The sequence below is a fragment of the Primulina huaijiensis genome, chromosome 8, assembly GCF_012295235.1.
Source record: "Primulina huaijiensis isolate GDHJ02 chromosome 8, ASM1229523v2, whole genome shotgun sequence".
In the NCBI taxonomy this organism is placed as follows: domain Eukaryota; kingdom Viridiplantae; phylum Streptophyta; class Magnoliopsida; order Lamiales; family Gesneriaceae; genus Primulina; species Primulina huaijiensis.
The window spans coordinates 21,860,734-21,876,401 of record NC_133313.1 but is presented as its reverse complement, the minus strand read 5'-3'; the positions used below and the strand labels follow the sequence as shown (position 1 = coordinate 21,876,401).

General features: G+C 33.4%; 3 protein-coding genes across 6 annotated transcripts; 1 reads left to right on the top strand and 2 right to left on the bottom strand.

The window, feature by feature from the left end:
* Window positions 1-515: 515 nt before the first annotated feature.
* On the top strand, window positions 516-7,671 carry LOC140983183 (protein DA1-like). 4 transcript variants are annotated; one of them, XM_073450118.1, is made up of 12 exons: window positions 516-938; window positions 2,010-2,127; window positions 3,088-3,172; window positions 3,365-3,548; window positions 3,712-3,832; window positions 4,432-4,515; window positions 6,077-6,196; window positions 6,293-6,505; window positions 6,624-6,686; window positions 6,796-6,914; window positions 7,012-7,070; window positions 7,164-7,671. In XM_073450118.1, the coding sequence occupies exons 2-12, from the start codon at window positions 2,017-2,019 to the stop codon at window positions 7,454-7,456; spliced, it is 1,452 nt and encodes a 483-aa protein (XP_073306219.1). In that variant the 5' UTR covers window positions 516-938; window positions 2,010-2,016; the 3' UTR covers window positions 7,457-7,671. The 4 variants fall into 4 exon arrangements, with proteins under 4 accessions (XP_073306219.1, XP_073306215.1, XP_073306216.1 ...); XM_073450114.1 differs by having other exon boundaries at window positions 516-1,029; XM_073450115.1 differs by lacking the exon at window positions 516-938 and adding an exon at window positions 1,060-1,257.
* A 135-nt stretch (window positions 7,672-7,806) lies between these two features.
* On the bottom strand, window positions 7,807-9,818 carry LOC140983182 (protein LYK5-like). The gene has a single exon (XM_073450113.1). It carries the CDS (start codon window positions 9,655-9,657, stop codon window positions 7,807-7,809), a length of 1,851 nt encoding a protein of 616 aa, XP_073306214.1. The 5' UTR covers window positions 9,658-9,818.
* Window positions 9,819-11,566: 1,748 nt separating this feature from the next.
* Window positions 11,567-12,611, bottom strand: LOC140983197 (probable calcium-binding protein CML41). Its single transcript, XM_073450135.1, has one exon. The coding sequence runs from the start codon at window positions 12,364-12,366 to the stop codon at window positions 11,776-11,778; it is 591 nt and encodes a 196-aa protein (XP_073306236.1). The 5' UTR covers window positions 12,367-12,611; the 3' UTR covers window positions 11,567-11,775.
* Between the last annotated feature and the right edge of the window lie 3,057 nt (window positions 12,612-15,668).

Sequence of the window (15,668 nt, the reverse complement as noted above, 5' to 3'; positions counted from 1 at the left end):
GTTGGAGATGGCCTGATATCTATTTTGTATAACACCATAATAATCACACACACACACATATTGTTGGGGAGATAATACAAATTCACAGTGATATCTTGGTATATCTTTGTTAATTTTATTTTTTATGTTTCTTATAATAATTTATTTATGTTAGAAATTGTATAGTCATTAAAAAAATTCAATAATCTAAATAAAGATAAATAAATAATTTTAGTAATTTTCAAAATTTTGTAAAGTGGATATGAAATTTACTAAAATATATTTTTTACAATACTATTTATATTTTGAAAAAAAAAACAGAGTATTTTTGTAATTTGAGAGGGGTATTTTTGAAATTTTAAATGTTCACCTTAATTATTTGTTCTAAGGAGAGTTTAGATATAATTATTAGATACGCGGAGACGTAGGATTATATGGAAATATAACTTAAAAAGGCAACAAAATCTTTCCGACATTTTAAAAAATTAATTACTCTACTATATTTAATTTGTTTAATTATCTTCATTTTTGTCTTGTCTTCTCTTTTCGGAATCTCGTGGCGTATGCCTATTCATCCAACTATTCGAGAAAGATCACAATTTCAAAAATTCCAACTGCATTTGATGTTTTCTTAGTCAAACAGCTCACGCTTTTGTGTTGTAATTTACCATTTATATGTTATCTCCCGATTGACTTTGAAAACATTGTGAGACGTGTTCTCATTTTGCTGTTCTTTTATTCATACGAATCAATTTTTTCCACAAGATTTCTTTTTTTTTTTTTTGTTTCATGGTGGATTATTGGTACAAGTACTCCTTTTCATTTGTTTTAAAATCATTCTTTTACTTTTAAAATTTGTCTAAGGGATTGAGGTTAGAAAGATTCTGCGTGATCAATCTTTTCTTGAAAAGGTTCTCATTTGGTGCAAAGATTCGTTTTTTGGATTAAAGCATTGAAGGGTACGTGCAGAATCGGTTTTGTTTGGTTTGTTTTGATTCGATTGCCAATTGCTTCCGCCACTTTTGCAGATTCTGGGGGGTTTATTTTCAGGTCAGCCAACTGTAAAGCTCATGATATCTTGTGTTGTTTGTTGAAATACAGGATGATTAATTATCTTTGAGTTTATAAGATACATTGAGCTGGAACGATCATTATTACGAGTTTGTGTTTATTATATCTACTTTTCTCGACAAACTGAGGATCCTTGTTGTTCTGTTATGAGCTACTATGTGTTGTTTGAAATTTAAGCATTTGGGTTATTAGAGGCATGATTGCTAGGTAAATCGGTATTCTACTTGCTTGCCTTTTGAAGCCTTCTAAGTTTTTTTTTGCCAGAAGTTATATTTGATTTTGTTGAACAATTAGCACATTTGTGTTGAGTTATGCTGCATTGGACTCCCTGTTTCCTTGTTTGTTGGTACAATTTGCTTATTTTTGTGGGCTGCTCTTTACTTTGCATTCTTTCAAGATGATCAAATGTATATACATATACAATTTTACTACATTTGTGTCATTGGGTTCCATTTGTTTTTCTCTTTTTTTGGCATATTTAAGAAGAATATGATTACTCGACCTACATTTTATGTGGTAATTTACATTGTTATTGTCTGCCAGTTTGTATGATCTTTTCAAGTATTTGGTTTAAACTATGCACGATTTTTTGTCAAATAAATCTGATCAAAAAGTTTTTTCATTATGATCGAAACAATATTTATTTTAGCCAAGAATGTTGGTTCGGCTGCAGGCAATAATTTTTGAACATCTTTGCTGTCCTGGCAATTCTTTTGTCAATAAAAAATTCTGCAAAAGTTGTGAAACTCCATTCACATCATTTTAGATTTCGAGTGGGAAGAGAAGAACTGAAAATGAATGACGCAGTATATAGTTTGTATATGTGTTTCTCTGTTTGTGAGTGCTCCACTTTTCCCTCATTCATCTCGTTTTATCCTTCAAAGTGGTGTGTCCTGCTTCTACGTCTTTATTTATTGTTCGGTGCATGATATGGCTCTACCGGCCCTTGCCATTTGCAGTTAACCAATGGGCTGGCTTAGCAAAATTTTCAAAGGTTCAAATCATAAAGTTTCAGAGGGGCTACATAATTGGAGAAATGGAGCAGATAATGTTGCCAATCGTCCTTCTAGTTCATTGGTAAGTGCTTTTGTTTTCAATCTTCTTCTCTCAAGTCTAACACAATTCACTAACCTACATCAGTTTATTGCTACCTCGTATCCGACACGGTGCTAGAAGCAGAAAGAAGCTCAGTTGATCCTACAGTCCTCAAATTATGTTGATAAATTCGTTGTGTTTTTTTAAATTTTATTTATTTTTTCCTGAATGTTGAAAGTTGATTCTAGATGTGTTGTTTTTTATGACAGAAGGATAGGACTGGATATTCTTGAAACCAAATCTAAATGAACTTCTTATAATTTTATTTTTACTCCCAAGTTCATGTTGAAAAATGGGGCTTCAGATTTTGGCTACGGTTCAAACCAAGTCAACATGGAAGATAATTAAATTGGCGGTTGTAATAGTCCATCCGGGATGGAAGGTTGTGTATATTATATAAAGGGACTAACCATAACTGGATAGTCCCTCAAATTTTATGTTAATAATGTCTTGAGAACATATGCTAAATTCAGACCATCTATTTCTGTTCGTCATTAGTCTGGTTTGCCTGATGTGTAACTACTATGCTTCGGTGCTTCGAGTTATTGATGTATTAATTTTAGGTTTGTTATTTGCTTATTATACTTAATATGCTCTATGCTTTTGTAAATGACCAAATTTTTCCAACAAAGGCAACAAAATCACAGTGATACTAAACAAAATGTATCATAAGTCAGCTGGGAGGAGCTGGATCTTTTAACTAGTTATTATACGAATAGTGATAGGTCTTATTATGGTCTCAAATCAAATAGATATGCTGAGTGGACAAAGATGACGTCCTTTCACGGTTAATTGGTTTTCACTCACAAATACCAAATGTTTCCTTGGTGGCATGAATTCACTTTCGACATATGAATTAATTATTTTATTCGCTTAATATTAATATTATTATTATTATTATTATTGCATAAAAATTTTGTTTATTGGTGAACATTGGTATAGGATTCGTTGTCAGAGGCTGAAGATATAGAACATGCTATTGCTTTATCTCTTTCAGAAGAAGATCAGAAAAGAAAAGCTGTGATAGGTGAGTTGGCAATTGGCTTTCGGGATTGATGAATCTGGAACTTGTACTTTTGTCGAGTGCTGCTTTAAATTTAAAATTTGGATTAAAGTGCTTGTCACTTTTTTTTTTTCTGTTATTACATTTTTGTCACTTTGTTCGAATTCATACAAATTTACTGAAAAATACATATGTGAATATCGTTCAATGACACAGATAGTCAACCGCAATTGGAAGAAGATGAACTGCTTGCTCGGGCTCTACAGGAGAGTTTGAACGCTGAGTCTTCACGTGACAATGGTCACCAAAATGAATATGGACGTGGTTTTGGATTTGGATATGGACACGGTTATGATAGCCTTTACCAACCTATAACGTTTCCCTACTCGACAAGCTTAAGGTAATTGGACTTTAAATCCATTCAAACACAATAAAGAAAAAAAAATTCTTGCTTCTGAGTTCATCATCGCATTTGTTTGTGTTTCTAATTGTTGAACTCATATTTTTAATGGTCTCAGTTTTGGTCATTTCTTCTACTAATTTTCTATTACTTTTACTGGTAGGATTTGCGCTGGCTGTAATACAGAGATTGGCCATGGACGATTTTTGAGTTGTATGGGTGCTGTTTGGCATCCAGAATGCTTTAGATGTTACGGATGCAAGCAACCAATATCAGATTATGAGGTACAGCAATTCTCAATTGTCCATCTAGATTGTCTACCTTATCTTGAACTGATATTAGAAATTAGTACATATAGTATATGCTTATATAATTTGGACCACATGCATGTATGTACTACTATGCGATTTTTTAAACTCTGGTCCTAAATAACTCGGGATTACTGCTAAAATATTCCATTGATTCGTAGCCTTATTTTTGAAAATGAAAGGGGTGCACAGTGGTCGATGCCCTATTAAAAAACCAAAATTTAATTGAATCTATCCACATGCATAAATAAGGTCAAATGCAATATGATATCGCCATTTTTGTACTTGTAACCAGCTTATTGATTTGATATAAGAGCTTCGAAAGGTGAAGAATAGAAGAACTGATGGTGCTTTAACCAGAATTATGCTTTTACTGAAACTGAAAGCTTGCTAACATCATTAACGTGCTAGTAATATATGATATTTGCTATTTTTTCATAAAAAGACTTTAGATGCTCCTAATGTTCAAATTTAATTGCAGAAGCAATTTCAAATTGAATCGTCATATTGGATTTGGGGCATCATCAATCTCTTTAAAATGTCAAGAAATCTCAATTAGTATTTTTCTGCTACAGTTTTCTGTGTCTGGAAGTTATCCATATCACAAAGCTTGCTACAGGGAATCTTATCATCCGAAATGTGATGTCTGCCAGCACTTTGTAAGTTTCTCATACCATGGATTATCATGCTCACTATCTGAAATTTTGTAGGCCATTATATCTCTCTATGTATTAAGAGGTTGAAATTTGCATCTTTTATAGTTTTCCGAATTTAATGTTTGTGACCTTGTGGTTGACAGATCCTAGACAGATACTATGTTACGAATTTCGAAACATTTGGAAGCTTAACAGTGATACTGTACCTTATCGTTGGAGCATATAAGCTACATAAACCACCAAACATCACATCATTAATCTAATCCCGAGCTATATCTTTGAAACAATTTTCAAGACTCAAGACTTCGATGCATTTTGCATTCGATTAAGTTCAAGAGTTGCTCAACATTATTTGATGATGAAAAATTATTCCAATATATTTATACTTTGTACAAAAATTTATTGCAACCATTGCAAGAAGTTTACCCTAATCTCATAACAGAAACATCCAAATGCTTGGGTAATTTTTAGCAATGTCGAAGACATGCACGAAAATGCAACTTGAAATAAATAAACCCCACCAAAATAAATTACTAGTATTATGTAAAAGCATACAAAGTCCAAACATAGAATTTGTAATATTAATATCAAATTTTGACAATTAACCATGCTTGTTGTTTAACAACAGATGGATCTTTGGGATGCAGTGGAGGAATCATGTTTTTCAATTTAAGCCAAAGGCTGCGTTTGGTTTCAGGATAAAATAAACTAATGATTAGTATGTAAATGATAAAGAAAATGATTGTCGTAGATATGTAATATATGCTAGTATGTTTTGTAAGATTTTTAAGTATAGGATAATTTTGAAATTTTTTATGAAAGGACAAAATTGCCCTTCCTCTTTTTTTTTCTTCTTCCACTCCGGCGGCAGCGGTCGGGCAGTCCGGCGGTGGTTCGGCGACGGCGGTAATTTGGCGGTCCGACGGCGGCGATGGCGTTCCGGCGAAGGTCCGGCGGTACGGTCCGGCGTTTGTCCGGCGGCGGTCCGGCAACAACGACGGTGGCGGAGGTCCGGTGAGGGCGGCGATGGCGTTCCGGCAAAGGTCCGGCGGTGCGGTCCGGCGTATGTCCGGCGGCGGCGGCGGTCCGGCAACGGCGGCGGTGACGGAGGTCCGGCGACGGCGGCGACGGCGGTCCGGCAGCCTAGGTCCTTCAATAGCGGTGAAGGAAGAAGGGTAAAATTGGAAAGAGAGTAGGGATAGAGGAGGGATTAATAATCCTACGAAGGAAGGAGGTATTATTTTATCACACGTAATACCACCTAATCACTCATAGGAAGGATTTGGCTGGTTAAATAAAAATCGTACCAAACGCAGGATTAGGTGTGATAAAATAATCTATCACACCTAATCCGCCCAACCAAACGCTGCGTTTGAGTATTGTGTTATTTGAAAAAATGTGCATCCTCCATTAGATGTTATGTTTAAGCGATTGTTTCTGTTAATGTAGATTATTCTAACTCGTGTAACGTTTTCTATATTTTGACTCTCTTATTCTCATTAGAAACATGTGCTTGCTACTTTTGTTTTATTGATAAGGTTCAACTCTTATTTCTGCTCCACAGATTCGAACAAATGCAACCGGTCTTATTGAATATAGGGCACATCCTTTTTGGTCCCAGAAATACTGTCCTAGTCATGAGCATGATGGAACTCCTCGGTGCTGTAGTTGCGAGCGTATGGAGGTTTGTGTAACAGATCACTCCAAATCTATAGAAACCCAATTATTTTTGCATGAAACCTTAGTGAGTGCAATGGATTAAATGTTTGTCTTGTTTCAGTCATGGGACTCGAGATGTGCTGTCCTTAATGATGGCCGAAAGCTTTGCTTGGAGTGCATGGACTCTTCTATTATGGATACCAATGAGTGTCAGCCCCTTTTACATGACATACAAGATTTCTTCGCGGGATTAAATATGAAAGTGACTCAGAAAATCCCTATACTATTGGTTGAGAGGCAGGCTCTGAATGAAGCGATGGGTGGAGAGAGGCATGTAAGAAACTTTTTCAATCACACGACGAGAGAAAAACCTTAACTTTATTTTTGAAGCTTTGTTGCACCAGTTGTTTATACTGGAGGTGGCTTTTAATTTGATTTTTCATTTCTTGCAGGGGCATCATCACGTAGCTGAGACTCGAGGTCTCTGTCTTTCCGAGGAACAAACTATTAGCACTGTAAGGGTCTCTGTGGCCAATTTCTTTCTCATCACCCATTTTGGCTAGTTTAAAGTTACTTTGAATTTAAATTTAAATTTGCACTCTTTTTTGTCATTTGCATCACCAGATTTTGAGGCGACCAAGATTGGGTGCTGGAAATCAAGTTTTTGGCATGAGAACAGAGCCTTATAAACTAAGACGACATTGTGAAGTGACTGCAATTCTCATTCTATACGGTCTTCCAAGGTCTTATATACATATTTTATCATTGTTTCTTTTTTTTGCGCTTCTTAAAAGTCTTTTAAGTTTCATTTCATTTTCTGATTCTTGTTGCGTTGAGCAGGTTGCTGACTGGATCGATATTAGCTCATGAGATGATGCATGCTTGGTTAAGACTAAATGGTCTTTTCTCATACCTTCCCCCATGTTATAGTTGTCATTTATCATTTATCAAGAGCGTGAATAATTAACATGTTTATCGTGATCTTCTGAAAGGTTATCGAAATCTGAGAGAAGATATTGAAGAAGGCATCTGCCAAGTCATGGCCAATATGTGGTTGGAATCCCAGAGCCAGTCCTTGTCTGATAGTAATAAAGCATCAACCTCAAGACGGGGGCCAAGGTCTCCTTTTGAGAGAAAACTTGGCATGTTTTTCAAAAACCAGATAGCAACAGATACATCTGAGACATATGGAAATGGTTTTAGAGCTGCTGACCAAGCGGTGCTGAAGTTTGGCTTACGGAGGACTCTGGACCACATGAGGGAGACAGGAAACTTTCCTCGTTGAAATTCAGTTGCAGACGTTGATAACTTCTTCCCTTCTGAGTTTATATTTTGTTACTGAATTATAGCCGGGCGTTTCCTGTATTAATATCCATGGCCAATGTATATAGGACAACACGCATCAGTACAGAAGCTGTCAGGATAGGTTTAGGGAGTCATTTTTGTACCTTGTATATGAACATTCATCTTCAATATTGAATTTTTTTGTTTTTAGATTTACCATGCTTATCCGTGGTGTGTATTATTATACCACATACTTGGTATGTTTACCGACTAATGTGAAAATATATATCGAAAAGTACAGAGGATGAGCCTAAGGTGGTGACTTAATTTTCCTCGTTGAACGCAATCTTATCAATTGACTAGTGCTACTGCACTTGGCTTTTGCATATTCAATTGCAATTTCAGAAGAACCGAAACTACCTCGACCATACTTGGTCGATTTTCAGGATCTTGCTCCAAGCAGCTTAAACTTAATTTCACCACTTGAATCGCCCATACTATTCCTCCATTTTCAGCAAGACTAAGTTCGATGAAACAGGTCAGCTCAGCTTCTGAATTTTCGCTTTCCACTATAGCTGCTACTTCAGACGACAGTAATTTTTCCTTGCCATCCTGCACAAATACCGCATTTTTCCCTGTGAACAATTCTAATAACACCACCCCAAATGCATACACATCAACCCTGGGGGGGATTGGACCCGTGTCCATATGCTCAGGTGCCCTGTATGCTTCAGTGCCCACAATCCGTGTTATTACATCATCAGAGTTTGCTTTTCTTGCCAGACTAAAATTTGCTATCTTTGCTCGTAGATTGCTGTCAAGAAGAATATTGCTGCTTCTTATGTCATTGTGGACATACGCTGGTTTCATGAAGTTATGAAGGTAGAGAAGTCCATTGGCCACATCAAGTGCAATACGAATCCTCTCATTCCACCCCTTTTTGCTGTCGGATCCTCTTCTGCCGAGCCATTCTTGGAGAGAGCCATTTTCCATGTACTCATATACAAAGTACGTGTCATCTTTATGTTCACTGAATCCATGGAGTTTGATTATATTGAAGTGGTTGATCTGATACAATATCTTCACCGCGGTTCGTGAGTCCCCAGCAATCTTTTCAACTGCCAAAACATCTCTTCCAAAAGTTCCACGGTATACCTCCCCCTTTATCCTCCTTTTCTCTCGAAAATTCCCCGTTGCCTTCTTTACTTCAGTGAATTTGAAAACTTTGAGAACACGCTCTAATCTTGCAATTTCAAGAACCAAGTCTTCTGGAGAATACTTTTCATTTCTTCCTCTCTTTTCTAGAACTGGCTTATTATTCTTGTAGCACAGGAAGATAACTGGCAGACTAAGAAATATTACCAGAGAAAAAACTCCAGCAGATATACCAGCAGTCGAGAGTACTTTCTTTGACATGTGTTTTCGAGCAACATGTGCAGGAAAAGTTGACGCCCTCACTTTGTAACCACGAGTTACAGTGTTTGAGCTCGAGGGTTCCCTCGGCATTGGAATTAAGATTGTCGTGAGAGGATAGATGGTGAAACGCTCGTCAGGAAAACTATTTGCTTCCGTAATGCTCTTTAAACTTACATTGAATCTTTTACTCAAACCATAAAGGGTATCTCCCATGCTAATCGAGTATGTCAGCAAATACTTAGTTCCTGTTAGAACTTGCCCCCTCGTTGGACATGAACATCGTAGAGGAACTCGCAACTTGCTTCCAGGTACCAATTTAAACCCAACGTCAATATTTGAAAGTTTGATTGACTGACAGGTTGACAATCCCTGGAACGTGTCATTTGAAATCACACGATATGTTTCATGCTCGCCTAGAACCTGGTAAGTGCTGATTGCTTGATAGTACCGACCTGAACAAGTACAATTCACCGGAACCACAACTTCTTGCTCTGTCTTAAAAACCGTATACCGCGTAGCATTATTGATTTTCATGATTTCTGTTTGGTCAGATGATGTGAGAGTTGCAATGGTCGGAACTGTGTTGAATGGAGATCTTGCTGCGAAGATCAGAAAAGCTCGGCAAGACGAGGATTCACCATTACATGAGTAGAGAAAAGATTCAGATGCATCTGTTTCTCCACTTCTGGTGCATTTCGATGCTGCAGTTCCTACATACTTCTGCTGCGTGTTTATGCATGGAGTGAATAAAGTGAGAGATACTACAGAAGTGAGAAACCAGTTCATTTTTATGTTTTGGTGGGATTATTTCGTGCTTTATTCGTTTGCGAGGGCTCTTGAATTTAAACAATTGCAGTGATAACAGGAATAAACGCGTGGAATGATTATTAAATCATGGATTTGGTTTACGGAATTTAATGTAGGAACAAGAATCAAGAATTCAAGGAAGAAAATAGTGTTAAGACAAAAAATATTATGCAACATTGCCTCAGTAACCGGGTGCATGGTGGAATCATCTTTGGTGGGGAATTTGTAGTTTGTTAGATAATGCACAGACAGGACAAGATTTATAGGCAAAAACTTGTGTGAGACGGTCTCACGGGTCGTATTTTGTGAGACGGATATCTTATTTGGGTCATCCATGAAAAAATATTACTTTTTATTGTGAATATCGGTAGTGTTGACCCGTCTCACAGATAAAGATTCGTAAAACTATCTCACAAGAGACCTACTCAGATTTATATATATTAGTATATTTGTGCATGCATTGCTTATTTGTACAAAGATTTCTTTAAAATTTTCTTTCTAGCTTAATTAATATTTTTAAATTAGTTATTTTTACATTAAAATAAGGATATTATCGTAATTGTAAAATTATCTGAATTAATTATTTATTTTTTTGAAAATGCAACAATAAAGACAGACTCACAGGAAATTGAATTTCATGTGTATATGGTTAACATCCTGGAGAAATTAAGGGGGAAAAAACAAATAAAACATATTTGACAATCTTGTTATATATTATTATAATTTTCATTTTAAAAGTATATTTTGACGTGGTCTAAGATTGGGACAAATATATAAACAAACACAAACAAAAGATTTATTGTCTTTGATTTTTTCTTATGGGTCGGTCCACTTTCTTATAATTCAAATCTCAAAATCCGGACAGATTTTCTTGGAATTTCGAACAAAAAACTAGTACCCCCCGTCTTCGAAGGGTATCAATAATTCCAAATGCTAAGGTTTGCGTGCCTTTTTTTTTTTTTTAAATCAGTTTGATATACAAAATTATAATTGTAAAAAAAATTAATTGACCATTTCAAAAAAAAAAAATTTAATTGACGACTTTGGTATTTTTAATTAAATTTTATGTAAACAAAAAAATAGTTTTAGTGTTCGGTAGAAAGAAAAAATGAATTTAATAATTACTTTTACAAATACTCGAATTAAAATCAAAATTTCGAAACATGCTTTATCAAATAATTTTTCAATTATTTTTAGGAAAAACAATACATAACATAATACATAGACGTAATAAATCTAAAGACTTAAGTACATAAATTTTTAAGTTCTAAAGAATACAAAAATCTTAAAAATACAATGATTCATTTGGTAGTTAGGCTAAGGTTTAGACAACAAATTTTAATAATTTTGAAATACATACGAAGGTTATATTGTATTGTTTTATTTTATTTTATTATTGTTATATCAATATTCAAACAAACACCAGGTATCTATTGAGCATTACACACGTTTAATAAACTCAATCAAAGGTTAATTATTGTTTTTTTATCTATTAATCCAAATATAAAAATAACACAACTAATTTCACTTTAAAAAACACATTAAAAGCCAACTTAAAAACACTTTTTTCAGTTTTTTTTTAAAAAAAAACTTTTAAATCTAAACAGAGCCTTAATATTATCTTCCCGACAGTAAAAGTCCCGATTTCGAATCTTAATTATGCACCACATAAATTAATTGGATTCAGCAATTATTATAGATAATTCATTCACCTGTCTTATATTAATGACTGCATAGTTAAATTATTAATATTAATGATGGAAATAAATTAAAGTACATTCATTTTATTTTATGGATGATGAACTTATAAGTTTTTTTATGATGATAAATCCATAGTCGATATTCATCATATTGAGTAAACTCCGAGCTAACGTAAATCTTGGGCATATGAAAAGTTACATTAACCGATTTCATGAATTGTAAGGAATCAATCACTATATTGTGAAAGATTAAAAATGTCTTCAAACAAGCAACATTCGGTACAAATAGCGACAAATCTCTCAAACAATTGTTAAAATTTTGGATATTTGCAACATCTGAAAACCGATGACGACTTTTAGAGCAATTTGTTCACTTTTCATACATCGTACGAACAATCTAAGTCATCATCCTCTGAAATTCGTTAAAGTCCAGCGCACCATTTCCATCAAGATCGTAAGTGCCAATCATGGCTTCGCATTCTTGATACGATTTCACGTCCCCGAGCCGCAGCAGAACACAGCGCAACCCTTCCGGCGTGATGAAGCCGCTGCCCTTGTCAACCTCGTACACTTCGAAAGCCCGTCGGAGTATCACAACGTTATCATCATCGTTGTCTCGTAATTCCGCCATGCGTACGAACTCTCCAAACTCCATCCGCATGGAATCCTCTCCGCCGCCTTTTCCCTTGGAGAACTCTTGTATGATTTTCCTCGCCTCCTCGTCCGACACCGAATCTCCTACAGACGCGAAATAATTCCTCAGCTCATTCGCAGAAATCTTGCCGTCTTTGTTCGTGTCGAAGTACCGGAAAACCCGCCAGTATTCATCTTCTTTGGTGATTGCAACACCTCCGCCGCCGTCTGCGGCGGTGCATTTAGTTGATGGACTTTCGCGTCTTTCCCTCGAACGGCGTAGGCCGGGTAACCGGAGCTTGAGATGAGCTCTGGTGCCCATCAATGAACTTTTAATTCTTGATAGCATCGCCATGATTGAATCAAAAATCAAGAACGTCAATTCTATATATGTAAATTTCGACGGATTTATATAGAAATCACCAAACTATCGGTTGCCGAACAGATTCAGCTTCTTGTAACGTAAGGAATGGGGCTGGCAGGCCATGACCGACTTTGAGAAATTGTATGGCAATTTCGTGCAGTTGTAAATATGACAAGTGAATGATCAACTAAAAAAGATAGCTTTATTACCTTTTACCTTTTATAATTCAAGTCCGAATCAGTTCATCCTCGGAAATTTACAGGAAATTTTCTCCCTTTATATCTTAAAAAAATACAATAATTGATATGGCCCGCCGTTTGGAGTAGAGAATTTTCCAAGAAATTCCCGCACACACATGTATCGCCAAATAAAGAAAATCTGATTGCAATAAAAAAATATTAAAACTTATGCTGATTTCATTTATAACTATTATAAATTGAACGAGGGCTAGACTTATTTTCTACGTATCCTATCCTTCTTTTAATATCCAATAAAATATTTCAAGTTTCCAACATTGAAATACTATCATGATATTTTCGTTTATGCAATACATATTTTTATGTGGAAATTTTGGTTCTATCAGATCAATTTTCATTCAGTTAAAATTTGAACTATGATTGTAAATTAGTATCATGGGGAGAAGGTAATTTAAGATATTAACACCCAAAAGGTTTAAAGTTTTTGAAAATTTTAAATTAATGTATTCACTAGCTATATATCAATCTCATTTTTTAAAAAATTACTATAAGAAAATACATTGAGATATTGATGATTGACAAACAACATATTATTGTTTTTATATAATTTTTGTGCGTGTGTATATATATCAATTTATAAGTTGTGTATAATAATTTTATAATAATTCATATAATAATTACATAATTATGGATCATAATATATTTTAGTCTGCTAAAAATAACATAAAATTGTATGTTTAGTCTTCCATGTTTGTCTTTTTACGATTTTAGTAGTCTATGTGTCAATTTTATGTTTTAATTTATTGTAGCAATTTTAAGATTTTTTTCGACGTAACACTTCGTATGTAGTGTCACATCAACACTTTCGATGAAAAATGACTAGTTACATTAAAATGAAATATAAAAATCAATACTAAAGTTTGATAATATAGATAAAAACAAAAACAAAATTAAATTACGTAACCAAAATTGTGATTTTCCCTAAAAAAAATATTTAATATTAGGGGATTTGGAGGAACATTTTCCATGGTGGAACCAATTAATTGGTGACCAACATTCCTCAATTACTCAGTGGAGATGATTCATCAATACATAGACATTCATTCGCTTAAGGAGTGCTACGTGCTACTTTCGAATTTTGTGTTCCATTGTATAATTTTTATTTAGTATGACGTCCTCTGTCCATAATACAATTGAGTCTATGTTATACATAAGTTCTATTTACGATGTTTTTGTATCATATGATCGGCCGATCGTCTTAGTTGAAAACAAAAAAATAGGATACATCAATTATTTTATAGTGAGATAAACGACATATCATCTAATACAAAACAAAAATCGAAAATAAATCTCTCGATATAACATAGACTCACTCTAATACGTGTGGAGTGTATGTTCTCTTCGAGCTTTACTCTCATGGCCAATAAATGACATGTGTGTTTTTTTTTGCTTTTTATCTTTCTTCAATTTTCTTTTTTCGGTTTTTCATTCTTCCTTATTTTCTTTTTCCAGGTATGGTTGATTTTTTTTCTCTTTCTTTCCTATTTTCTTTTAAAATTGAATTTTATTTTTTTCCATCTTTAACCATTAACATAATATTTACTAATAAACATTCAAATTTAAATAAAAAAACTTAAAATTCAAAATGATAAGAGTATCAACTTTTACTAATGACTTAATTAATACAAATTAGCCAAATTAGGATTATACATATTTTACCTTTTATGAAAATGGTATATTTAAATATGAGTTATAAGGGGTAAAATGAGTATTTTAGTTAAATTTCATTATAAGCGAACTCTAACTTGATAAATAGTTTTTTAATGAAGAATATAAATGTATTATAAGTTTAAATTTTATTAAAACAAATTAAAAAATTTCAAAAAAAAAAAAACAATGTAGTTTTTTTAATATTTTTCTCCTTATAAGGAGTTAGACTAATTTTTTTTTTTTATCGATAATGTAATTTTTTAAATTCATAATTAAGAGTTTCAAAGTTTTAGTTTTATCATTTATAATGGAATTTATGTAGTAAATATTAATGGTTAAAAAATGATAAAGAAAAAATTATGAAAATAAATAAAAAGAGAAATAATAAAATAAAAAAAGTGGCACGCATATCATTAATTGTTGAGATGAGTAAAGCTCGGGACAAGCTCATATTTTCAAAAACTATTTTTAATATCAAAATATTGATTTTTTTCATGTCACTAATTACTATTATCACATTAATTCGTCCTGGTGATCAAGTGCGGTTGGTTTGGTTTCAATAAAATTTCAGATCAAACTAAATTCAGATGACCAAACCACGTCATAATTTATGAATGAAAAAATTATATTTTTGGTTCTATACATTTATCTTTTGCGATTTTATTATTATATGTTGTCAAATTTCAGTTTTTTACGTGATAGCTAGAAATGTTCATTGGACGGTTCAGTTTGATTTTTAATATTACGTTCGGTTTTACGAATGCCTAATCCGATATCTGAATCATTTTTTTTCGTTCGATCCGGTTTTTCATAGTATGGTTTGGTGTTTTCGGTTCGGTTTTTTTATATCCAAGACTTTAATTGAATAAAAAATTTAGTTGCTTGAAAATAATAATTAATTAATATTATTTCATAAAATACTAATTAATATATTCATCTATTTTAAGTTTTTTCGACAATAAAAAAAAAAATCAAAATCACAAATAGGTAAATATGTACGACTAAAAATGCAGTTTTCCTATTCTTGAATTAGTAAATTCATGCCTAAATTTTTTGTTTGATTGGGGTTCGATTTGGTTTTGTTTAGATGGTAAATCGATTTTAAATTTTAATTTATTTTTTAAAATTAAATATTTTGATCTTTTCGAATATAATTTAAATTACCAATATTGAAGTGTTTTAACATGAATGTAATGTATCTTTACAGATTTAGCATACAAAATACGAATTATCAAAATGATTATTTTTTTATTTTCAAAATAAATTCCATCATCATCAATCATCATTTATGTCTACAAAAAAAAATGTAAGAAAGCAATGAAGTCAATTACAACAATTATATTTTTTCATTTGATAATGAGACAGACGTCTATCTATCTATCTATA